Here is a 26256-nt window from a genome sequence, read left to right as displayed (position 1 = left end):
ATTTAGAGCAGCTTCATGCAAACATGCTACGATGAAAAATTAGTTATTTTGACATCTTGGCAATGGTGCTGCATAATTACTTCTGTCAAGCATTTATGTCTGTACTGTGCATATCTGTCTGTCCTTTCCTATGAGTGATTGAAGCAGTGGAGGGAGAAAATAAAAGACTTTAAAAGCTATAAACATTCTCATTTTTTTTTTTTTATTTCAAGGGGCAGCTGTTAAAGGAAAGCAGACTCCTAGATATTTTGTGATTTTCTTTTAGGCAGGGGCTTAATTAGGCAGCTAAGATCTGGTCTATTGCCTTGTAGAAAATGACTTACAGCTATTTTGAGGGGTGGGCTTGGCTTGGCAGTGAACATTTCTAGTCAGGCCCTCCCCCTTATAATTGTGAAATTTCCCTCCTGTGATTTCCTAGAACATTTGTTTATTGTCTGTATAATTTATCTGACATTGACTAGATCTGGCCTTGTAGAGTTAATTAACTTTCCCTATTCCTGGATCACCTACACTGAAAGCCTGGAGGGCAGTTTCTCTGTCTCTTTCTCACTGTTTCTGTCACAATACTGGGCACACAGCTGGGCTCAAGAAACAAACGATGGCTTTGAATTTCAGGCGGGTAACAAGCCAGAAGCCATATAGTCATGAAATCTGTAATAATGACAAAAATCTTGGTTAGTTATTGGAGGGAGCAGCCTTCTTAGAGTAATAATTCTTACTCTTGAGTGTGCCTCAGAATCACCTGGAGAGCTTGTTAAAATAGAAGGTTAGGGAGCTCCCAGGATCAAGAGGGTAATGTACCTGAAAAGGGCATGAAGGTTCTGCATACACCTACCCCCACCCCATGTCTTGCCTTTTACATCCCTTCTTTTGGCTATTCCTGAGTTATAAACCAGTAAACATCAGTAAGGGCTTCCCAGGTGGTGCTAGTGGTAAAGAACCTGCCTGCTAATGCAGGAGACATAAGAGATGCCGGTTGGATCCCTGGATTGGGAAAATTGGGAGGGTACGGGCAATCCACTCCAGTATTCTTGCCTCGAGAACCACATGGACAGAGACCACGGTGGGCTACAGTTCATTGGGTAGCAAAGGGTCGGACTTGACTGAAGCGACTTAGCGCGCATGCGCGCGCGCACACACACACGCACGCGCATGCGCACGTGCACGCGCACGCGCACACACACATATCAGTTTTAAAGTTAAACAAACAGATAGTTGGGCCCCATCCCAGAGTTTCTAATTCTGCAGGTCTGCAATGAGGCCTGAAAATTGCCCTGTACTGTGTTTTGCATGCATTATCTCATTTAATTCTCACACAATCTTCTGAAGTAGGTACCTTTCATACTTTTTCTCAGGGAATTTCTCTTCTGCATCTTGGATCTGCTGCTGCTGCTGCTAAGTCATTTCAGTCTTGTGACTCTGTGCGACCCCACAGACGGCAGCCCACCAGGCTCCCCTGTCCCTGGGATTCTCCAAGCAAGAACACTGGAGTGGGTTGCCATTTCCTTCTCCAGTGCATGAAAGTGAAAAGTGAAAGTGAAGTCGCTCAGTTGTGTCCGACCCTCAGCGACCCCATGGACTGCAGCCCACCAGGCTCCTCTGTCCATGGGATTTTCCAGGCAAGAGTACTGGAGTGGGGTGCCATTGCCTTCTCCGATCTTGGATCTGAGAAGAAAGAAATGGCCATTTTGGTGGTAGTCTCACACTGGTCACTACCATTATCCCGGACGTGGGTGTCTGTGTGTGCACAGAGATTCGTACCCCCCCCCCCTTTTTTTTTTTGGATTCTTCTCAGGTCCAAGATGCAGAAGAGAAATTTCCTGAGAAAAAAGTATGAAGGGTACCTATTCTGATCTTTTGGCCCCATCTGGTGGTTTCAGGTTTGACTGAATCAAATACTGCTCCCCCTGCTGGTGAGAATGGTTGGGTCTGTCAGACGACCTCTTTTCCTGAGGTGGTTTTTTTTCTGAAGAGGTTCTGCTGAGGCGGTTGTTCCGAGGCGATTATTCCGAAGCGGTTAGTATTCCCCCACTCTCTGCCCCTTTTCTGGATTTTGTTTGTTTTGTTTTCTGTTTTCGTTTCTGATTGATGGGGAGCTCCTATTCAATGTAAAGCATTTATTCCAGTCCCCCTGTGACATGTTAAAGGTAAACATATTTTTCTAGGTATTAAGAGTCTTTTGCCATATATATACATACACACACACACATATATAAACATATAAATATATAATTATATAAACATATAAATATATAATTATATCCTGTGTCAGAGCTGGAGATGTGGCTGAGGGAATTCGGCTGTTAATCGGATTTTTTTTCTCTGTCAAACCCACAAACTTGTCTCGGACATCTGACAAAAATACTTAAAATATAGTATTAACTGGAGACAGAGTTTTTATCCTTCCCTCCAGATAGTGTCATTATCAGCGAGTGAATGTTTTAAACAAAGATCTTGGAGGAGAGGAAGGGGATCTTGGAGCACGAAGCCTCTCCGGTTCCCTCACAGACCCTCTAGGGGATTCCCTCCTCTCCCAACACGCACACTTAAGGATGATTAAAATAGGGTGAAGACTACCCTAGTATTCTGCTTTGCGCGTGTAGTGTGGCCCCGCGGGGCTCTCAGGCTTAGACCTTCTTTTGCCTTTTTCAAATCAAGATGACACAGAGGGTAATGAGTTCATGTGACCACTAGGGGGTCTCAGCTGCTTGGAAAACGTGTTTGTACACAAGCCTGCTTTGCCAAGTGAAGTGAAAGTCGCTCAGTCATGTCTTTGCGACTCTTTGCGACCCCATGGACTATACAGTCCTTGGAATTCTCCAGGTCAGAATACTGGAGTGGATAATCTTTTCCTTCTCCAGGGGATCGTCCCAACCCAGGGATCGAATCCAAGTCTCCCTCATTGCTGGCGGATTCTTACCAGCTGAGCCACAGGGAAGCCCAAGAATACTGGAGTGGGTAGCCTATCCCTTCTCCAGCGGATCTTCCCAACGCAGGGATCAAACCCAGGTTTCCCTCATTGTAGGCAGATTCTTTACCAACTGAGCTATAAGGGAATCCCTCAAAGTGAAAATCGCTCAGTCTTGTCCGACTCTTTGCTACCCCATGGACTGTAGTCCATGGAATTCTCCAGGCCAGAATACTGGAGTGGGTAGCCATTTCCTTCTCCAGGTGATCTTCCTAATCCCGGGATCGAACCCAGGTCTCCTGCATTGGTGAGTCTCCCAAATTGGTGAGTCCCTCCCTGCTAGACTCACTCCCCATCCTAAAAACTGTTTGTATATGTTATATTTATTTATACGTTTCCTTAATGGCCCCATCATAAAAATGTGTATAGGTTCAAGGAGACAGCGACAGTCCAACTCCGTAGAGAAACTAACAGGGCCTCACGTACTTAGCCATTCAGTAATCACTCTTGGTGCTATCAGAGTGATTTTGACAGTAGTGATTGTGTTACAGTAATCACTCAGCATGTGTCCTCTGAAGCCTGTTTTAGTTTTATATTCAGCTTGCTTTGGGGCTTATCACACTCTGCCTTGTGTTGTAGTTATTTCATTAGGCACTTTATCTTTCCAAATACAGAAATGCTTTGGAGAATGACTCTGTTTTACTCATTTTTATTTACACTGTAAGAGATAGCACTAGGCTGGTCTATATTAGTGAGTGCTTAAGGATATTTACATAATTGAACGTTAGTGTGTACACCTGAAACTAATATAATGTTATATAATAATTCTTTTTCAATAAGGAAAGAAAGACAACCACTGGTAATGGTTGTCCAAGAATTGCTATGCCCAGAACCAGACAGAAGTGCCTCGCCACGGCCAAAAATACTGGATCATGTTGGTCCAAAATGCCTGGTTTATTTCAATACCTTCCTAACTAGTTCCACTGAGTGTTTCCTTCCACTCTTCAATAAAATATTTTTTAAAAGAACCAATATATTTTATTAGCCACTGTTATAACAGCTTTATTGAAATGTAATTTAGATTCCACATACTTCATGTAAGTGTACAATTCATTGATTTTTAGGATACTCACAGAGTTGTGCAAATATCACCATAATAAATTTTAGAACATTTTCATCACCAAAAAAGAAACCTTGTACCCTTTAGCTATCATACCTCAGTTCCCCCAACCCTGTACCTCCTCAGCTTTAGACAGCAACCATTCTAATTTCTGTCTCTATGGATTTGCCTGTTTTGAACATTTAATATGTGGAATCATACAGTATGTGGTCTTTTGTAACTGACTTCCTTCACTTAGCATAACTTTTTTCCAGTAAAGAGTTGTGACAACACATGTGAAATGTTGTTCATGAAGGAAGGAAGCTCATTAGAGACTTGGTATCAAGGATTTTTGTTGGGGGCTGGTCATGCAGGCACCCTCTGCCTAGAACATACCAAAACTCCAGAGTCCCAGGAGGAAAGATGGTGTTCATCAGAAACCACGTTGTTTGCACAAACAGTGCAAGTACAGTGAGCTATTCTTGTCAATTAAGGTGGTGGGAACCCTCCCCAAATCCAAGTTCCCAGATCCTAGCCAAGGGCCAAACTTACCAACAGGATTTTCAAATAATAACATTCTCAGGCCTGTTATATTAACTCTTTTCTACACAGATTTTGATAGGGATTGCATTGATCATTTTGAGGGGAATTGCCATCTTAACAATATCAAGTATACCAACCACTGAACACGGCATGTCTTTACATTTATTTAAGTCTTTAATTTCTCTCAAAGATGTTTTGTGGTTTTCAGTGTGCAAGTCTTGTACTTCTTTGGATAAATTTATTTTGGACTATTTTATTCTTTTTGACACCATTGTATTCATTTTCAGATTGTTCCTTGCAAGTGTATGGAAATACAATTGAGTTTTGTATATTGATCTCGTATCCTACAACCTTGAGCTCATTTGTTAGCTAATTAAGTTTTCTTTTTGTGTGTGTGTGGATTTATTAGCTTGTTAATATGGTGGATTATATGGATTTTTAAAAATTGAAGTATAGTTGATCTACAATATTACATTATGCAGATGTATAATATAGTGATTAACCATTTTAAAGGTTATACTCCATTTATAGTTATTATAAAATATTGACTATATTCCCTTTATTGTACAGTATATCCTTATAGCTTGTTGTGTTGTTTAATTGCTAAGTTGTGTCTGATTCTTTTTGACCCCATGGACTTCAGCACACCAGGCCTCCCTGTCCCTCACTATCTCCCAGAGTTTGCCCAAGTTCATGTCCATTGAATTGGTGATGCTATCCAGCCATCTCATCCTCTGCTGCCCTATTCTCCTTTTGCCTTCAATCTTTCCCAGCATCAGGCTCTTTTCCAATGAGTGGGCTCTTTGCATCAGGTGGCTAAAGTGTTGGAGCTTCACCTTACTTCAGCATCAGTCCTTCCAATAAGTATTCAGGCTTTATTTCCTTTAGGATTGACTGGTTTGATTTCCTGGCTATTCAAGGAACTCTCAAGAGTCTTCTCCAGCACCACAGTTCGAAATCATCAATTTTTCGGCACTCAGCCTTCGTTATGGTCCAATTCTCACATACAAACATGACTACTGGAAATGCCATAGCTTTGACTATATGGACCTTTGTTGGCAAAGTAATGTCTCTGCTTTTTAATACACTGTCTAGGTTTGTCATAGCTATCCTTCCAAGGAGCAAGTGTCTTCTCATTTCATGGCTGCAGTCACCATCCACAGTGTTTTTGGAGTTCAAGAAGAGAAAATCTGTCACTGCTTCCACTTTTCCCCCTTCTATTTGCCATGAAGTGATGGGACTGGATGCCATGATCTTAGTTTTTTTTAATGTTGAGTTTTAAGCCAGCTTTTTCACTCTCCTTTTTTGCCCTCATCAAGAGGCTGTTTAGTTTCTCTTCACTTTCTGTCATTAGAGTGGTATCATCTGCCTGAGGTTGTTATTTCTCCTGGCAATCTTGATTCCAGTTTGTAACTCATCCAGCCTGGCATTTCACATGATGTACTCTTCCTATAAGTTAAATAAACAGAGTGACAATATACAGCCTTGTCCTACTCCTTTCCCAATTTTGAACCAGTCTGTTGTTCCATATCTGGTTCTAACTGTTGCTTCTTGACCCACATACAAGTTTCTCGGGAGACAGGTAAGATGATCTGGTATTCCCATCTCTTTAAGAATTTTCTACATTTGTTGTGATCCACCCAATCAAAGGCTTTAATGAAGCAGAAGTAGATGTTTTTCTGGAGTTCCCTTGCTTTCTCTATAATCCAACAAATGTTCGCAATTTGATCTCTGATTCCTCTACTTTTTATAAATCCAGCTTGTACACTTGGAAGTTCTCAGTTCTTGTACTGCTGAAGCCTAGCTTGAAGAATTTTGAGCATAACCTTACTAGCATGGGAAGTGAGCACAATTGTCCAGTAGTTTGAACATTCTTTAGCACTGCCCTTGTTTGGGATTGGAATGAAAACTGACCTTTTCCAGCCCTGTGGCCACTGCTGGGGTTTTCAAATTTGCTGACATATTGAGTGCAGCACTTTAACAGCATCATCTTTTACAATTTGAAATAGCTTAGCTGGGATTCTATCACCTCCAGTAGCTTTATTGGTACTTTCTAAAGGCACTTGACTTCACACTCTAGGATATCTGGTTGTAGGTGAGTGACCACATTATTGTGGTTATCCAGCTCATTAAGATCTTTTTTTGTGCAGTTCTTCTGTGCATTCTTGCCACCTCCTCTTAATCTCTTCTGCCTCTGTTAGGTCCTTACTGTTTTTTGTCCTTTATCTTGCCCATCCTCGTATGAAATGTTCCTTTGATATCTCCGTTTTTCTTGAAGAGATCCTTATAGCTTATTTCATATATGATAGTTTTGTGACTCAATTCCCTACCCCTATATTGGCCCTCTCCCTTCTCTATCCCCATTGGTAACCACTAGTTTGTTTTCTATATCTCTGAGCCTGCTTAATTTTTGTTATATTTACTGTTTTTTTTTGTTTTTTTTTTTTTTTTTTTTTTAGATTTCACATATAAGTGAATCATATACAGTATTTGTCCTTCTCTGACTGACTTATTTTACTTAACATAATACCCGCCAGGTCCAATCATGTTGCTGCAAATAGCAAAATTTCATTCTTTTTATGGCTGAATAGTATTCCATTTTGTGTGTGTGTATGTGTGTGTGTATCTCACATCATCTTTATCCATTTACCTGTTGATAGACACTTAGGTTGCTTCCATACCTTGGCAATTTGTAAATAATGCTCCTATCAACATTAAGGTACATGTATCTTATCTTTTTGTGTTAGTTTTGTTTTTCAGATATATACCCAGAAGTGGAATTGCTGGGTCATATGGTAGTTCTCTTTTCAGGTTTTTTGAGAACCTTCCATACTGTTTTCCAGAGTGGCTGTACCAGTTTACATTCCCACCAACAGTGTACTAAGGTTTCCTTTTCTCAACATCCTCACAAACACTTTGTTATGTATTGTCTTTTTGATGATGGCCATTTTGACAGATGTGAGGTGCTATCTCATTGGGGTTTTGATTTACATTTACCTGATGATTAGCAGTGTTGAGCATCTTTTCATGTACCCATTGTCCATCTGCATTTCCCCTTTGGAAAAATGTCTATTCAGGACTTCTGTCCATTTTAAAATCTGAGTTTTTTGGATGTTGTGTTGTATATAGCTTTTTTTTTCAGTGCATGTTCTAATTATTCCATTATATATACACAACATATCACAGTCTACTGTAGTTGACATTTTATCAGTTGGAGGGAGTGTAAAACTTTTCCTTCCTTTATCCTCCTACATCGATATTATTGTTTTAAACATTTCCTCTACATATATTGAGAACTGCATCAGATAGTGTTATACATTTTGCTATAACTCTCAGACATAATTGAGAAAGCAGTATCAGAAGGAGGGTCAGTTGTATCTACCTGTATTTTTACTCTTTCCACAGTTCTTTCTCCCTTGTGTTGTTAATACAAAATTTCTTCCATGACTATTTTTTTTACCTTGTAAACTTTCTATTCTTTTAAGAGGAGCATCTGAGAATGACTTCATTTCCCCTTCACTTTTGACGGATATTTTCCTTGGATATAGAATTCTCAGTTGCCAACTGACAGCTCTTTCCTCTTAGTATTGGAAAAAACACTGCCACCTTCTTCTGGCCTGTATGGTTTCTATTGTCACTCGACAAAATTTTGCTCTATTAGAAAGGTATCATTTCTCTCTTGCTGCTTTCAAGGTTTGTTTTTTTTTTTTTGTCTTTAGTTTTCAGAAGTTTGTTTTTGTTTGCATTTCTTTGGGTTTATCCTCTTCGGGGTTTACTTACCTTTTTGAATGTAGGTTTATGTCTCTCTCAATTTTGGAAAACGTTCAGCCTTATTTCTTGGAATAAATATTTTTGTAGAAAAGATTACCAGAAGTAGAATCTCCCATCAAAATATACAATTAAAATTGATGCAGTTTTTTGTCTATATATCATACCATGATAAATTTGATTTTTAAAAGAACTCAGAAGTGGCAAGCAACAATTGGAAAAGGAAAGTATTTAATTTTAGACTCTGAAAAGATGTAAAGCAAATATAGAAAAGCCCACAAATATCTAAATTGTAAAGAATGACAAGAGTTTTAATAAAAATCTACATTTACTGAGGAAAAAAAAAAAAGAAGTAGAATCTCTGGGTAAAATGGTTCAAATTTTTAAAAGTCACTATATGTTTTCAAATAACACTCCTAAAGTTGGTAGCAGTTTTTATTTCTGCCGAAAATGTAAGTGCCTGTTTACTCACCCCTTTAGTAACAGAAGTTATTACTAATCTATCAAAATTTTGCCAATATTCTAAACAAAACAATGCATTGCTGTTTTAATCTACATGTAGTTTTAGTGAAACAGCATATTTTTATGTTTATTGACCATTTATATTCTCTAATTGTTCATTTCCTTGTCAGTTTTTTTTTTTTTTTGGTGGATAGTTCATCTTTTTCTTGTTGATCATGAAGTTCTCTTTGTACATTTTGGAAATTATTCCTTTGTCACTTGTGTTGACAATGTTTTTAGCCAGTTTGTTGTTAGATTTTTTAAACCTTGTTTTTGTTTACTTGTTTTGCCAAATACTACTTAATATTATTGAGACTTTTGCTCAAAAATCTCTAAATTTTTGTCCTGTTTAGAAAAGTTTTCTTTTTTTTTTAAATTTTATTTTATTTTTAAACTTTACATAATTGTATTAGTTTTGCCAAACATCAAAATGAATCCGCCACAGGTATGCCCGCGTTCCCCATCCTGAACCCTCCTCCCTCCTCCCTCCTCCCTCCCCATACCATCCCTCTGGGTCGTCCCAGTGCACTAGCCCCAAGCATCCAGTATCGTGCATTGAACCTGGACTGGGAACTCGTTTCTTACATGATATTTTACATGTTTCAATGCCATTCTCCCAAATCTTCCCACCCTTTCCCTCTCCCACAGAGTCCATAAGACTGTTCTATACATCAGTGTCTCTTTTGCTGTCTCGTACACCGGGTTATTGTTAGCATCTTTCTAAATTCCATATATATGCGTTAGTATACTGTATTGGTGTTTTTCCTTCTGGCTTACTTCACTCTGTATCATAGGCTCCAGTTTCATCCACCTCATTAGAACTGATTCAAATGTATTCTTTTTAATGGCTGAGTAATACTCTTTATTCAAGATTATAAAAATATTTTTTATATTTTATCTAATATTTCCATGGTTGCATTTTCACAATTAAATGTTGGATCCATGTGAAATATATTTTCATGTTAAAGTGAGGTAGATAAGAGCAGATGTTTCCTACCAGGTTTTCATACAGGAATGTAGTGGGTAGGGGAAAGGAGAGTTCATGACAATTTTGTATGCCTAGGTTGGAGGGAAATATTGGAAAATGGCAGTGTCAAAGAGCTGTCTCCTCTTTTCTTAGTAGTCTCTCTGAGTGCTGCCCAAAGGAAAGGTTAAGTCAACTGGAGTTTTGAAAGTTGAGAGAATTTTTTTTTTAATTTTTGGAAAAATTATAATTTTTACTCAATAACTGTTTAATTTTTGTGAAAAACTGGAAGGAAATAGGAAAAATAAATTTCTCGTTTTGTGATTTTTGTGTTGCTGTTGTTTTGGTGGATGTACTTTTTCCTCTTTTGACTAAAGAAGATCTGTAGTGATTTGTGTTAATACTATATTTCCTTTATAGTGCATCCCAGTAGGATGCTTATCCACAGCGATGACCCTTAAAGGAAGATAACCCATTTACTTGGTTAACAAATATTTTCCACTCATCTGTCCAGGAGACAGGTATGGGGTAGTGCTTTGTCTTTGGTCTCTGGAATCAGACTGCATGGGTTTAAATCCCAATCTAATAGCTTACTAGCTGTGTGATCTTGGGCAAGTTACCACAAGCTCCTCTTCTGCAAATGTGCTGTGTGCTTAGTCACTCAGTTGTGTTCGACTCATTGTGACCCCATGGGCTATAGCCTGCCAGGCTCCTCTGTCCATGGGGATTCTCCAGGCAAGAATACTAGAGTGGGGTTGCCGTGCCCTCCTCCAGGGGATCTTCCAAACCCAGGGATGGAACCCAGGTCTCCTGCATTGCAGGTGGATTCTTTACCAGCAGAGCTACCAGGGAAGCCCTTCTGCAAAACAGAAACTGTAACAATTCATTGTATTGTTGTGAGTGTCAAAACAGTGTTACACATACAGTAAGCAGTTGATAAATGTGGACTCTTCTTAATGCTAATCACTGAAGATAGAGCACAATGCCTGTGGTCCTTACAGTTGTGGAGCTTGCATTCTTGAGTGATGAGGTAGGTTCAAAAATTAAAAATTGCAATAATTACTCTAAAAGAAATGTAAGGGTTGAGATAAAGTATAAGCGAGTGGGAGAAGAATCCTACTCTAGATAACATGGTAAAGGAAGGCCTCTCTGAAGAGAGGATAGTTAAGCTGCGACTTTAAAGCATGAGAAAAAAAAAGTGATTTAAAGAAGAGAGGGAAGAATATTTCTGACAGTGGGAATATCATGTGTGAAGATCCCGAGGAGTGTGATTTTCTGTATATTCAAAGTTTGGGAAGAAGATCATTATGGCTGGAATGGAGTAAATGAGAAAGAGAGTGGTATGAAATGAGGTTGGTGAGATAGATGGGACTTGTAGTCCAGGGTAAGGAGTTTGGATTTTAATTCTGTGGGTACTACAAAAGCAGGAGAGGGACATAATTTTTGTTTTTTGTTTTTTAAAAAGGTTGATCACATCACTGTATTGTATTTGCATTATAGACGAGCCAGATTGGAAAGGGGTAGAACATCTTGGAGGCTTTTGACAGTGGTCCCATTGAGAGATCATGGTGGTAGTGGAGATGGAGAGAAGTGGATGGATATAATATATATGTATATATATATATATATATATATTTGCAACAAAGTTGGTTTATTTTCAAATATCTCCTATGTTTTACTTACTTCTATCAAAACAGGATTTTTTAGAATGGTGTATTGAATTCTTTTTCAATATTCCCTTCCTCATTTATTATTTTATTTATTTATTTTAATTGGGGGCTAATTACAATATTGTATTGGTTTTGCCATACATTTTGAGGTAGAATCAACAGGACTTGCTGAAGGATTGGATTTGGGAGGTTAACGTGGTGGGAAAGAGTAGAATCAAGGATGATACCCAGGTTTCTGACTTGATTAACAGACTTGATATGGTACCAGTTTCTGAAATGGGGGGCATTGGAGGAAGGATCAGATTTGGTGAGGTTGTGAATATGTTGAGTTTGAGATATCTATTAGACAGCCAAGTGGAGATGTGGAATAATCAGTTGGATTTATGAGTCTGGAGTTCAGGGCCAGCTTTTAGGTGATATTTAAAGTCATGGATTTATATGTGATAACCTAGGGAGATTAAAAAGAGACGAGGGCTTGGGATCATATGACTATTTTCCCTTTAATGTAAAAGCTATGAGATACTATCAGTAAAAGGAGAATGGACTAATAATAAAGGTAAAAATGTAGTTTAGTAGTAGAGCATCTGTATATGCAGGAATTCTTAGATTTTATTCCTGGTATCTCCACTTTTCTCTTTCCCTCCTCAGGACATAGAGCAGGGTGATAAACTCTTCAAGTCTTTTATCAGTTACTCATATATTTTTTTCTAGCTCCTGGACCAAAGCAGGTGCTCAATAAATGTTGAATGAATTAATTAATGTACTAATGAAATAAACGAAAATATCAATGGTAGTACCTGCTTTGCCACAATGCAGCATTTTGATATTGGGCAGTTAGCAAGCATGGGGCTTCACTGGTGCCTCAGAGGTAAAGAATCTGGCTGCAATGCAGGAGCTGCAGGAGACACAAGTTCGATCCCTGGGTCAGAAAGATCCCCTGGAGGAGGGCATGGCAACCCACTCCAGTATTCTTGCCTGGAGAATCCCACAGACAGAGGAGCCTGGCAGGCTACAGTCCATAGGGTCACAAAGAGTCGGACACAACTGAAGTGACTTAGCACGCATGCAATTAGCAAGCTACAGTTTTCTTGTGTCTGTAAAATGACAATAATAAAAGCACCTACTTTTGGGGACAATGTTTAAAACAATTTAAAAAGTTATAGCAATCACCAAGAGTTAGCCCTCAATTAATGTTTTAGCTACTATTAGTTATCTGCACTATGGGTGCTATCCATGAAATAGGGGCAATAATTTCTGCTCTGCTTCCATCACAAGGCCATTTGTGAAGCCAGCAAGAGTTCACGTTTGACTCTATAAAAGCTTATTATTGTTGTTGTTGTTATTATTTGACCGCCCTGTGGTTTTCGGGATCTCGGTACCCCCACCAGGGATTGAACCTGGGCCAGGGCAGAGAAAGCAGCGAGTCTTAACCCAATGGATCGCCAATTCTCCAAAGCTTAATAATGTTTTAATTGCTCAGGACTTCACCACGTAATGCAGCCGCTCTCTCAATCCTCTGGCAGGGTTATTTAAATAAAAACACGTCTTTAAAGGGACCCACCATGGGGTCGCTGGAGTCGGACACGACTGAACCGCTTCACTTTCACTTTTCACTTTCATGCAATGGAGAAGGAAATGGCAACCCACTCCAGTGTTCTTGCCTGGAGAATCCCAGGGACGGGGAAGCCTGGTGGGCAGCCATCTATGGGGTCGCACAGAGTCGGACACGACTGAAGTGACGCAGCAGCAGTACTCCCTTTGTCAGTCTAGTCCAGTCTAACCAATGGTACTCGAAACCACGCCCCATTGGGGAGTCTATTAGCCTCAGAGTTCACTTTGAAAATATCCAGCCCGCCCCTCCTTGCTAGGCGACGCGACTCAACGGCACGCTGATTGGCCCCTCCTGGCCAATCACCACTGCTCTTCTTCCTGGGCTGTACTTTTAAAAATTAGCTTGGCTAAATTGAGACGGACGCCGGTTGCTGCAACGCGGAGCTCCGGTCATTTCCCTGGCCTCATAAGGCCTAGGAGTGCGTCCGTGATCTTTCCTGTTCTGCCCTCAATCTCGATATGAGGTAGGCGCCTTTGAACTTGTCCTACTGACTCGAATGTCCGGCTCTGTCGCCCGCGGGTGGGTCCTTGAGGCTCACTCCAGTCCCTGTAACTTTTGCCGGAATGCGTCCTGCCACGAAATTTTTGCTTTCTCCTGTCAGTCAGCAGTCTGCGGAGAGAGTCCTGTCCAATGTTGGGCAGGGAGTGTGTATTAGAGGGTGAGATGGCAAAACAAACAAACAAACCCCAAACTGGTTCCCGGCTTTTAAATGGAGCTACCGCTGCAACATTCCTGAATCTGAGTATATTTCCGTAGTCTTTTCACAAGTGAAGGTATACAGGACCAATTTAACCTACAAAACGTACTTAAGTTAGAGAATGCAACGTGAGAGATATCTTGAACTACAGGTGGAAGGATATGAAGGGGGATGGAAACGTGCCTTTTCTCCCTTGTCTCCAGTCAGTCCGTCAGTTGTGTGCTCAGTCGTGTCCGACTCTTTGCGACTCCATGGACTATAGCCCCCCAGGCTCCTCTATCCGTGTAATTTTCCATGCAAGAATACTGGAGTGGGTTGCCGTTTCCTCCTCTCGGGGATCTTCCCGACCCAGGGATCGAACCCAAGTCTCTTGTGTCTCCTGCATTGGCAGGCGAGTGCCTCACCACTGCGCCACCTGGGAAGCACCGTTGTCTCCACTAGCTAGTGATAGAAGAGAGTTAGTGAGACTTAAGATTTTCACTTTCAGTCCCGTCCAGCTCTGGCTTTGTCATGGCTCTCTGCTGTGGACCTCCTGGGATCCTAGAATGTCAGAGGTTGAAGGGATCCAAGAACAATACTTCTTAAAGTGCATACAAATCACCAGGGGAAGTTAACTTCCATGTTCAGATTTGGTAAAGCCTAGTTTGGGGAGTGGGAGCAGGCAATGGCAACCCACTCCAGTACTCTTGCCTGGAAAATCCCATGGACGGAGGAGCCTGGTAGGCTGCAGTCCATGGAGTCACGAAGAGTCGGACACTACTGAGCGATTTCATTTTCACTTTTCACTTTCCTGCATTGGAGAAGGAAATGGCAACCCACTCCAATGTTCTTGCCTGGAGAATCCCAGGGACGGGGGAGCCTGGTGGGCTTCCGTCTATGGGGTTGCACAGAGTCGGACACGACTGAAGCGACTTAGCAGCAGCAGCAGCAGCTTGGGGAGTGAGATTTTAAATTGCTAACAAGCTCCCAGGTGATGCCAATATTGCTGGCCCATTGACGATGGTTAAATGTCCAGGAGACTCTGGTCTCACTATCTCATTTTCTTAGGTGAAGGAAGGAAGCCTGGAGATGGTAAAGGGACCTGTCCAGTGTCACTCAGCCAGCTAGGGACAGGATCAGAACTACACTTTAGGCATCCTCCCCAGCTCAGTGCTGCTTTCATTGACATCATCCTGCTTTCTCTCCCCAGTGTCTTGCTGTCTGTAATCTGCCTTTGTATATAAAAAGAAGTTGCTACTGTTTCCTGAGACTGTCCTGATCTACAGTTTTGGACTCTGAGCAGTTGGGCTTCTGAACAAGCCTACTTGTCCCTGTGTGGGTTTCAACACCAGCCCTGGGGTAGAGCCTTTAACACTCATCAGGGTGTATGTAGTGGAGAAGGAAAGTCTGGAAAGTGGAGAGGGTTCTAATTTTCTTGTCTAAGTAAGGCTAAGGGTTCTGTAGGTAGTAGAAGTTGAGAGTGTTCTGCAGAGTGTCCTTTTATGAAAACATGCTTTTGGTGGTGTAATCCCCTCCCCTCTCCTAGTGGCAGGGAAATTAGTTACTTGAGCCAGATTATTGTTCAGGATAATGAAAGTGATAAATGACCATCATCTGAAAACTGATTTTCTCTGAGGTTTAGTCATGCTGTGATGTCATCAGCCAAAAGTTTTCTGGCCTGTTGACTCCAGTTTGATGTTTTTCTTTCCAGTTGAAAGATAAAGATTTCAGGACCCAAGTCTTTGGTCATCCATAAAAAATTGTATGAGGTGTGAACAATAATAATGGAGTGAGTGGTTTTCATACAGTCCAGTTAAGGCTGGGTTCACTCAATTTAGCTTTATTTCTGCTTGGCTGAGTTTTGAGGGATGAGATGGAAAATGGGTTTGGATTTGGAGGAAGAGGAGGAGAGTAAGATGCACCATTTATTTTGAGGACGTACCAGGTTAAGCTTTGCACGTGCAAATTTACATTTGAGCCATACGATACCTCTGCAAGTAAGAGGTGGTACATAGCTCTTTTGCAAATAAGGAAGCAGGCTCAAAGATGCTAAATTGGCTGATTTAGAAGCCCAATTGCTTCTTTAAAAAGAAGTCTGTGGTCGTTCTAACTCCTCAGTACTCCTCATACTACCACTCTGTGGTCTTTAACTTTGTTCTGTGGGCTGTTCTGGAATCTTTTCACATACAATCAGAGAGGCTTCATGGTATTTTAGAGAAGAGCCCTGGAAAGAGCTGGGTGATCTATGCTGCTTAATAGTTTGTTCTGTGTAGTAAATAACTTTTAACTCATCTGAGACTATGAAGTGGAAAGAATTGTACTTGCCCTGCTTACTCTCACAGCTTGGGGAGGATTAACTGACATAATAAATGTGAAGGCACTTATTTGTACTGACTTTTCCTCGCCAACAAAATGTTTAATATTGTCCATCCAAAGAAAAACCCAAGTTAGCCTTTCACTTTTCTTCAACCTTTCTCTCAAACTGCAATCTTCTCTGCAGTCTTCACAGAATGGTCCCAGCCTAGCTCTCAGCCTCTTTCTGACTCCTCCCTACACATTATACTTCACACTCCGGGCAACCTGGATGTTTCCAAACCTGCTGTGTTCTACACGTTCAAGCCTCTGCCTGGGCTCTGGCTTTCTTTGCCTGGAAAGCTCACCTGTCTACTTGAGAACCTTTTTATCATATTAAGTCCAGATCAAATATAGGAGGAAGGTGAAGCCTTTCTCCACCCCTTGTCTCCCACAAGATTACTGACTTTACGTTATGTTTCTAAAGTACTTTGTGTCTACGGTTATTAAATCATTTGTCACATTTATGTGTTGCTGTTAGAGCTGTGCCTGTGAATACTTCTAGAATAAGATCCATGATTTATTTGTGTTTGTCTCCATTGCCTGATGTATCTTGTACATAAATTTGTTGCATTGCCTTTAGGGTCTCTCTATGGAAGCCTGTTCTTTGTCAAATGTCGTTGAACTTGGAGACTGAATATGGGTGGGTTCAGAAGAGCAGTTGTATCTGAGTGGGAAGGGTCTCTTTTATATTCAAGAACTGATTCCTCCTAATATGCATCACTGACTCGATGGATGTGAGTCTGAGTGAACTCCTGGAGTTGGTAATGGACAGGGAGGCCTGGCGTGCTGTGATTCATGGGGTCACAAAGAGTCGGACACGACTGAGCAACTGAACTGAACTGAATGTGCTTGTAAGCCACTTAAGTGTATCATAACATAAGACACTTAAGTATATCATAAGTTATGATAGTGAGTTCTTAGTTTAGTTTGAGAACTCACAAGCTAAAAGACCCTTAAGGAGTATAGAATGGGGTCCCACACTGAGGTGGGGTGAAGGTAGGACTCCTAAGTTCTGTAATGACTGTTAAATTTTATATGTCACATGATTTTCACCAAGTAAGTTCCTTCTGCTATTATCTTTTTTTTTCCCACCAGTATTATCTTTTGATTTTTTTTTTAACCAGATGTCTGAAACTGGACTGCAGTTTCTTGATTGAATGCAGCCTAGAATACCCTCTGGCCTATTCTGCATGTGTGTGTGTGCAGTGCATTCTTTTGCCTTCTCTGTAGCATCATTATTGCTGGGGCCAGGACCCCATGCCTTTTAAAGAACATTAACCCTACCAGTGAGCCTCCATACTATATGATTTGTCATGCTCTTGATTATTTTCAACTGTTAATTTTCCTCTAGTGTTCCTAGGCCTAAGCTAGGGGCTAGGCCATAGTCCCAGTACCCACAGGGGGTGGCAGGCACTGTGCTTGGCTTTTTACACAGAGTGTCTCATTTAATTTGAACAGTGCCCTGCAAAGATGTATATACTTACCTCCATCTTGCAGATGAGATAATTGAAGCCCAGGGAGGTTAAGTCACTTGCCCATGGTTAAGTGTGGTACAACCAAGATTTGATCCCAGATCTGCTAACATTGAAGTCTGTTTTCTCCTAGGGATGTTATAGAGAGACAGGGTTTTCTCAAGGATCTCCAGAGAATCGGTGATGTTTCTGGTGAATGTTTTAAAGAGTCTTTTTCTGATTGCAGCCCTGCCTTGGATAGACGCTGCTGAATCTGTAAGAAATGCCGCTGCCACTACCATCCCACCACTCCAAACATGAGACTAGGAAATCTCAGTCCAGCATTGTGCCCAGTGATCGTGAACCATCTGAAAAGGTTAGAGCAAGCTGTCCCTCTCAGTAGTGTCTCATTTAGCCTCTTTTCTGTGTTGGCTTAGTCCTTATTCTCCCCTCTGTATCTTTTGGAATATGTGTGGTTAATCTGAAAAAATGAGAAGGCATGGGAAACCTTGTAGTTGGAGGAGACCAGCAAATTATAACTTGGGGAGAAAGCATAAACTCTTCTTTCCGATAAGTGCATGGCTAAGATGAAGGGTGTCCTCCACAACTTTCAAAAGCAAACAATACTCAGTTCTCATTAGTGATCCCATTTAAACTCTTATTGTCTCCGAGAGGCTCAAAGCACCTTGCCAGGTGGCTGCTTAGTACATCCAGGGGAGAGTATGATGATTAGGTCAACAAATGTATTATACTGCTTTTTACAGCTATTACATTTGAAGAATGGGTCCATTTTGAGCCTGCTATTTTGACCTTGTGAATAGTTTGACATTGACATTCCAAGCTTGTGATGTTCTGTGTTTGCCATCAGTCATATTTTAATCAGAATTTTACTAATACTGATGAATTGTTGCTAAGAAAGTGTTTCCTGGAGCAAACATCATTAGGCCAATTTAATTTCCTTGATTGGTTTTCTCTCAGCACAGATAAACACGTTCTAATCATTTTCATTTTTGTCTCACTAAAATGATTTTCTTGGCGGTTAGGGAAAACAAGTGTATTTTTCCTATGTAAATTTGGCAAGAAAGATTTGCTATATTGATCAAATTTTTGTTCACATCAAATTTTATGATTAGAGTTCTGCCACTGTACATTTTCTTTTGTGGCAGTTATTTTTCCAAATCCAACTTTCTCAGGGTGTATTTTTCAAATATAAATTTTATAGGATTCAGTTTCACCAATAATTTTATTTGGGGCTGGTTATTTCTGCCAGTAATATTAAGTAGGAGTGGGATAGCAGACCATAGTTAATTTCTTAGCTAATTTGTGAGAAAATAATAATTTATTCTTTGCTAATTATTTCCATTAGGATTATTTATCATGAACTAGATGAAAGACTAATAGTTTACTTATTTCTTAGCTTAACAGTTAAAAAACAGAAGTAATTCTTCTCAGCTCTTTCAGAATTGCTCCACTGTACTAGAATTGGTCTATTGTAATATGAATCTAACTCTCTAAGTTTCTAATCACTTACTGTGTCATGTACTAACTGTACATAATGTTAAGAGAGAAACGGAGAAAATAAATGGTCTGACCTCAGTGTTCTGTTTCACATTATAACAACTTGCTGACATAGGTAAGGCAGAGTTCTCAGTTCATAAAGGAAATCTGATACATAGGACACTTTCACCAAACAAAAACTGTTAGGGAATAGAGAAACCCTACAGTGTGATTTACCTTAACCTTTAACCCCATAGAGATAGTCTTGCTCATTTGGTAGTGGGATAAGGCATTTCAGATAAACACTAGCTAGAAAGAAAGCTCCCTTTGCTCCAAAATATTCTCCCTGCCTCCTTTTCCCCATTCTTCCCTTATATACACTAAAAGGGATAAATATGAATTACCAAACTCCTTTCTTAAAATACAGAATTTTCCTTATGAGTTTTAAAATCACACTGGACCATGTATTTTTAAAATACTATTTCTGCCCATTTACAGCTTATATAGATTTTTAAAAAACATGTATTCTCTTATTTGATCCTCAAATAAGGTAGGTCATCTTTCCAGTTTTACTGATGAGAAGATTGAGGTTCAAAAATTAAGTGACTTTTCCAAGGTCAATCGCTAGTAAAGGACTGATCCTGGATCAGTATCTAGGTATGTGTGTGATTATCCTTACTGAGAATGTCTTAACTAACATAAGAGAGGTTCGTGACATTGTACAGGAGACAGGGATCAAGACCATCCCCATGGAAAAGAAATGCAAAAAAGCAAAATGGCTATCTGGGGAGGCCTTACAAATAGCTGTGAAAAGAAGAGAAGCGAAAAGCAAAGGAGAAAAGGAAAGATATAAGCATCTGAATGCCGAGTTCCAAAGAATAGCAAGAAGAGATAAGAAAGCCTTCTTCAGCGATCAGTGCAAAGAAATAGAGGAAAACAACAGAATGGGAAAGACTAGAGATCTCTTCAAGAAAACTAGAGATACCAAGGGAGATCTCTTCAAGAAAACTAGAGATACCAAGGGAACATTTCATGCAGAGATGGGCTTGATAAAGGACAGAAATGGTATGGACCTAACAGAAGCAGAAGATATTAAGAAGAGATGGCAAGAATACACAGAAGAACTGTACAAAAAAGATCTTCACGACCCAGATAATCACGATGGTGTGATCACTGACCTAGAGCCAGACATCCTGGAATGTGAAGTCAAGTGGGCCTTAGAAAGCATCACTATGAACAAAGCTAGTGGAGGTGATGGAATTCCAGTTGAGCTATTTCAAATCCTGAAAGATGATGCTGTGAAAGTGCTGCACTCAATATGCCAGCACATTTGGAAAACTCAGCAGTGGCCACAGGACTGGAAAAGATCAGTTTTCATTCCAGTCCCAAAGAAAGGCAATGCCAAAGAATGCTCAAACTACCGCACAATTGCACTCATCTCACATGCTAGTAAAGTAATGCTCAAAATTCTCCAAGCCAGGCTTCAGCAATATGTGAACCGTGAACTTCCTGATGTTCAAGCTGGTTTTAGAAAAGGCAGAGGAACCAGAGATCAAATTGCCAACATCCTCTGGATCATGGAAAAAGCAAGAGAGTTCCAAAAAAACATCTATTTCTGCTTTATTGACTGTGCCAAAGCCTTTGACTGTGTGGATCACAATAAACTGTGGAAAATTCTGAAAGAGATGGGAATACCAGACCACCTGATCTGCCTCTTGAGAAATTTGTATGCAAGTCAGGAAGCAACAGTTAGAACTGGACATGGAACAACAGACTGGTTCCAAATAGGAAAAGGAGTACGTCAAGGCTGTATACTGTCACCCTGCTTATTTAACTTATATGCAGAGTACATCATGAGAAATGCCGGACTGGAAGAAGCACAAGCTGGAATCAAGATTGCCGGGAGAAATATCAATAACCTCAGATATGCAGATGACACCACCCTTATGGCAGAAAGTGAAGAGGAACTCAAAAGCCTCTTGATGAAAGTGAAAGAGGAGAGTGAAAAAGTTGGCTGAAAGCTCAACATTCAGAAAACGAAGATCATGGCATCTGGTCCCATCACTTGATGGGAAATAGATGGGGAAACAGTGGAAACAGTGTCAGACTTTATTTTTGGGGGCTCCAAAATCACTGTAGATGGTGACTGCAGCCATGAAATTAAAAGACGCTTACTCCTTGGAAGGAAAGTTATGACCAACCTAGATAGCATATTCAAAAGCAGACACATTACTTTGCCAACAAAGGTTCGTCTAGTCAAGGCTATGGTTTTTCCTGTGGTCATGTATGGATGTGAGAGTTGGACTGTGAAGAAGGCTGAGCGCCGAAGAATTGATGCTTTTGAACTGTGGTGTTGGAGAAGACTCTTGAGAGTCCCTTGGACTGCAAGGAGATCCAACCAGTCCATTCTGAAGGAGATCAGCCCTGGGATTTCTTTGGAAGGAATGATGCTAAAGCTGAAACTCCAGTACTTTGGCCACCTCATGTGAAGAGTTGACTCATTGGAAAAGACTCTGATGCTGGGAGGGATTGGGGGCAGGAGGAGAAGGGGACAACAGAGGATGAGATGGCTGGATGGCATCACTGACTTGATGGACATGAGTTTGGGTAAACTCCGGGAGTTGGTGATGGACAGGGAGGCCTGGCGTGCTGCGATTCATAGGGTCGCAAAGAGTCGGACTCGACTGAGCAACTGAACTGAACTGAACATAAGAGACACTTAAATTTTGTTAAATTATTGAACTAATTTACCTGGAAAGTCCATATTAAATGAATGATTGGGAGTTGCAAGGTGGTGGTGATGGTCATGATTAATCTTGGGTAGGATAGCCATAGATATGAGAGGAATAAGAGAGAAAATTAGCTTCACCAAGCTATTTTGCTCATTTTAAGAGTTACACTGAAGGTCTTCCTGTCTCCTTACAGCCTTGTCACCATCATCAATGATTATTACCTCCTTCAGGAACACTCTAAGCAGCAGTGAGTGCCAAAACTTTCTTTTGTTGTAATTTATTAGGGTTTATTTTAGGCATTCCCAATTGCTTGGAGATTCAGGCGTTTCCCTGTTGAGCTCCAAAGATGACCTGAAGTCCCTGAAAAGATTGTTCACAATTGGATATACTCATTTACCTTTTTCCTTTTTTAGAAAGATGAGAAGTACCAAGCAAAGATATCTCCATCTTCACCTCAGGGACCACTCAAAAAGAGATCAGCTTTTGAAGATCTCACCAATGTGAGTATGCTAGTCTAATCCTATGGTGTTGCATAAGGTTCAAACAACCTCTTCCTTGAGGGACCTTTCTAGTTTACCAAACCCTGACGCTCTGTAGAATGCTGAGAGCCAATTTTACTGGCTGAGAGCCAATTCCAATTTTATTTGGAGTCAGTGACCCAATTTCAGAAACTGTAGGGGCTTTTCTGCTGGCACATACCATCTGTTTTAATTGGTGGAGCTCGCTGAAAGCCACAGACAGAATGATGATCAGATGTGAACTTGTAGACAGATATGAGAACTATGGAATCTTGCATTTAGGTAAAGTCCACAGATGGCTCGACTGGCTGCCTCGGCCTTGGAGGCAAGTGTCAATACAATGGTGGGTTCATTGTAGTCTAGGGCAGTGTTTATCAGTTCAGGCACTATGGGCATTTTTGAATAGGACAGCTTTTCTACTGTGTAGGACTGAATGACTGGGAATTGCACCACCTTGCAACTCCCAGTCATTCAACCAGCATTCCTGGCCCCTGGCATTAAGTTCCAGCAGCATCCCAGTCATAGTGACAATCAAAACTGCCCTCTGATGTACAGAACCATTGATGACCACAGTTCCATGATCTGGTTTTCGACTAGGGATATCTAGAAACTCAATTGTGACTAGAATTCTTGAGTTTACTTCCAAGTTACCTCCCTTCTGGTATTATTAAGGTACTAGCAAAAAATCAAATTTAATAGTTAGAATGTTACTAATTGAATATAGATAACCTTTGGTCTTAGAAATCAGTAATGACTGATAGCTCCTGAGTATTTACCACATGCCAGGCACTATTCTAAGCATTGTCCCATGTATCCACCCACTTAATACTCATAAAATTCTATGAGGCAGACACTAAAACTATAACCCCTTTACAGATGAAGACATGGCTAGTGTTGGTTTTGAAGTCCATTTCATCTAGGATACAGACAGCCCTAGTGAGGCCTGTCCTGCCCTCTATAATAGAGTGTTCTTTTGTGGCTACCAGAATTCTTAACATTTACTAGATAATATTTTACTGCCTTGGGCAGGGTTGGATAAGCATTGGCAAAGTTCTCTCCTTTGTATCTCTGCTCTTTAGATGCCATGTGACTACTTTTGTGTTAAACCAGTCTTTCCCCCACACAGATTACAACATGTGTAATTGTGTTACAGCTTCCTGCATAATCAGATTTACTATATACTGGTTGAAAGAGCTGCCTCCCACACAGACCTGTAAAGTTAGATTCATTTCCTGACTTATTTTACCATGGCTCTTGAAACTGTTGAGATAAGGTAGCTACATAAGTCAGGAGCAGATGCAGCCTATCTTAGTGTAGCTTCCCTTGGCCTCCAGAGTCCCTGATAGTGCAAAGAAAAGTCTAACAGCACATGAGAAACTTTCCTGCTGTGTCTCAGTACTTTTTTATTTGTGAAATTTATGTCATCATCGATAAAGAACAAACAAATTAATAGGAAATACATGCTAGGACTCTCCTGGTTCTCCAACTGAATTCACCATCTGTTAGGTCACATACTCCTCCAGGGTAGGGAAAGCAAGGCATCCCTGGGAAGTATCTCTGCCTCTAGCTTTTCAGAAGCTCAGAAAGCCCATTTCCCCTTTTACCTTCAAGTTCTGGTCATTTTGAATTGTCCTTGGTGCTTTCCAGAGAAAGTTCCGTGATTACAGTATACCTAAGTCATTCCAGGATTGAGCATTTCTGCAGATGTCTGAGCTCATCTCTTTGAGGGTTGAGGACTCCTTTCTCTCTGAATTTTGGGGATTCCCTTTATGATTTTGCTTCTTCCTGTCAGTATTACTATGTCTTCATGTCCTCATATCTGTCTTCTCCTCAGCATTCACCACAGTGAGGTTCTGGCTGGCCAAAGGAGCTGATCTGTTTTAGTTATTTAGTCTGCTGTGAGTTTTCTTTTTCCTCTCCTTTATCCTTCCAGCATGGGAAGGAGTTTTGATTTGTTAGAGCTGATCCTGAGCCATTGGCTGAGGAGATAAGGTCTATTTCCTAAATTATGTTTTGTCAGTAGGATTTTCATCTCTATTTTCCTATTTCTCAGTGAAAGAATTATGGGGAAATACTGGTAAAGGACCCTTGAGCTTACATCTGAAAATATTAGTACTTTGAACCTTCACATATGGCAAGTAGAAAGTTTTGCTCTGGGAATTAGAGTCTCCACCTCTCTCCTGCCAAGAATGCACATCTTTTCCAATTGTGGATCTCGGCTGGACAAAGAAGGAGTTTGTAAATCTTTAGGTGAAATTCAAATACAAACTGTGCCAAACTCTTTGAAGAGCAGAAGTGGACAAAAACCTGAGGGCCTAAGAAGGAATTCCCTGCTGGATTGTAGTAGCTTATTATGATATGATGATACAAAGGCATATTTTTTTATATTTCATTTGGAAATAATTTCATTTATAAGTTGCAAAAAGAATAATACAAAGAACACACATATACCTTTTACTTCAGTTCAGTTCAGTCGTTCATTGTGTCCAACTCTTTGCGACCCCATGAATCGCAGCACGCCAGGCCTCCCTGTCCATCACCAACTCCCAGAGTTCACTCAGACTCATGTCCATCGAGTCAGTGATGCCATCCAGCCATCTCATCCTCCGTCGTCCCCTTCTCCTCCTGCCCTCAATCCCTCCCAGCATCGGTCTTTTCCAATGAGTCAACTCTTCGCATGAGGTGGCCAAAGTACTGGAGTTTCAGCTTTAGCATCATTCCTTCCAAAGAAATCCCAGGGCTGATCTCCTTCAGAATGGACTGGTTGGATCTCCTTGCAGTCCAAGGGACTCTCAAGAGTCTTCTCCAACACCACAGTTCAAAAGCATCAATTCTTCGGCGCTCAGCCTTCTTCACAGTCCAACTCTCACATCCATACATGACCACAGGAAAAACCATAGCCTTGACTAGACGAACATTACATTTGTTGGCAAAGTAATGTCTCTGCTTTTGAATATGCTATCTAGGTTGGTCACAACTTTCCTTCCAAGGAGTAAGCGTCTTTTAATTTCATGGCTGCAGTCACCATCTGCAGTGATTTTGGAGCCCCCAAAAAATAAAGTCTGACACTGTTTCCACTGTTTCCCCATCTATTTCCCATGAAGTGATAGGACCGGATGCCATGATCTTCGTTTTCTGAATGTTGAGCTTTAAGCCAACTTTTTCACTCTCCTCTTTCACTTTCATCAAGAGGCTTTTGAGTTCCTCTTCACTTTCTGCCATAAGGGTGGTATCATCTGCATATCTGAGGTTATTGATATTTCTCCCGGCAATCTTGATTCCAGCTTGTGCTTCTTCCAGTCCAGCATTTCTCATGATGTACTCTGCATATAAGTTAAATAAGCAGGGTGACAATACACAGTCTTGACGTACTCCTTTTCCTATTTGGAACCAGTCTGTTGTTCCATGTCCAGTTCTAACTGTTGCTTCCTGACCTGCATACAGATTTCTCAAGAGGCAGATCAGGTGGTCTCGTATTCCCATCTCTTTCAGAATTTTCCACAGTTTATTGTGATCCACACAGTCAAAGGCTTTGGCATAGTCAATAAAGCAGAAATAGATGTTTTTCTGGAACTCTCTTGCTTTTTCCATGATCCAGAGGATGTTGGCAATTTGATCTCTGGTTCCTCTGCCTTTTCTAAAACCAGCTTGAACATCAGGAAGTTCACGGTTCACATATTGCTGAAGCCTGGCTTGGAGAATTTTGAGCATTACCTTACTAGCATGTGAGATGAGGGCAATTGTGCGGTAGTTTGAGCATTCTTTGGTATTGCCTTTCTTTGGGATTGGAATGAAAACTGACCTTTTCCAGTCCTGTAGCCACTGCTGAGTTTTCCAAATGTGCTGGCATATTGAGTGCAGCACTTTCACAGCATCATCTTTCAGGATTTGAAATAGCTGAACTGGAATTCCATCACCTCCACTAGCTTTGTTCGTAGTGATGCTTTCTAAGGCCCACTTGA

General features: G+C 40.7%; 1 protein-coding gene across 4 annotated transcripts in view; it reads left to right on the top strand.

Moving 5' to 3' along the window:
- Window positions 1-1221: 1221 nt before the first annotated feature.
- CCNB3 (cyclin B3) overlaps window positions 1222-26256 on the top strand; it is a 61730-nt gene continuing 36695 nt past the window's right edge. For 2 of the 4 annotated variants that reach the window (XM_086387001.1, XM_086386998.1), the window contains exons 1-3: window positions 13152-13528; window positions 17795-17923; window positions 22190-22276. In XM_086387001.1, coding sequence (XP_086243127.1) covers window positions 17831-17923; window positions 22190-22276 — 180 coding nt within the window. In that variant the 5' untranslated portion in view covers window positions 13152-13528; window positions 17795-17830. Of the gene's footprint in view, window positions 1249-1880; window positions 2017-2735; window positions 3216-13151; window positions 13529-17794; window positions 17924-22189; window positions 22277-26256 lie in introns of those variants that run through there. The other 2 variants (XM_086387000.1, XM_086386999.1) reach the window with 2 other exon arrangements.

This window comes from Bos grunniens, chromosome X, assembly GCF_055505025.1.
Source record: "Bos grunniens cultivar Pamir isolate PY7600 chromosome X, Bosgru_T2T1.0, whole genome shotgun sequence".
Classification (NCBI taxonomy): domain Eukaryota; kingdom Metazoa; phylum Chordata; class Mammalia; order Artiodactyla; family Bovidae; genus Bos; species Bos grunniens.
The sequence above is the reverse complement of the archived record's forward strand: the minus strand, read 5'-3'. Positions and strand labels throughout refer to the sequence as shown.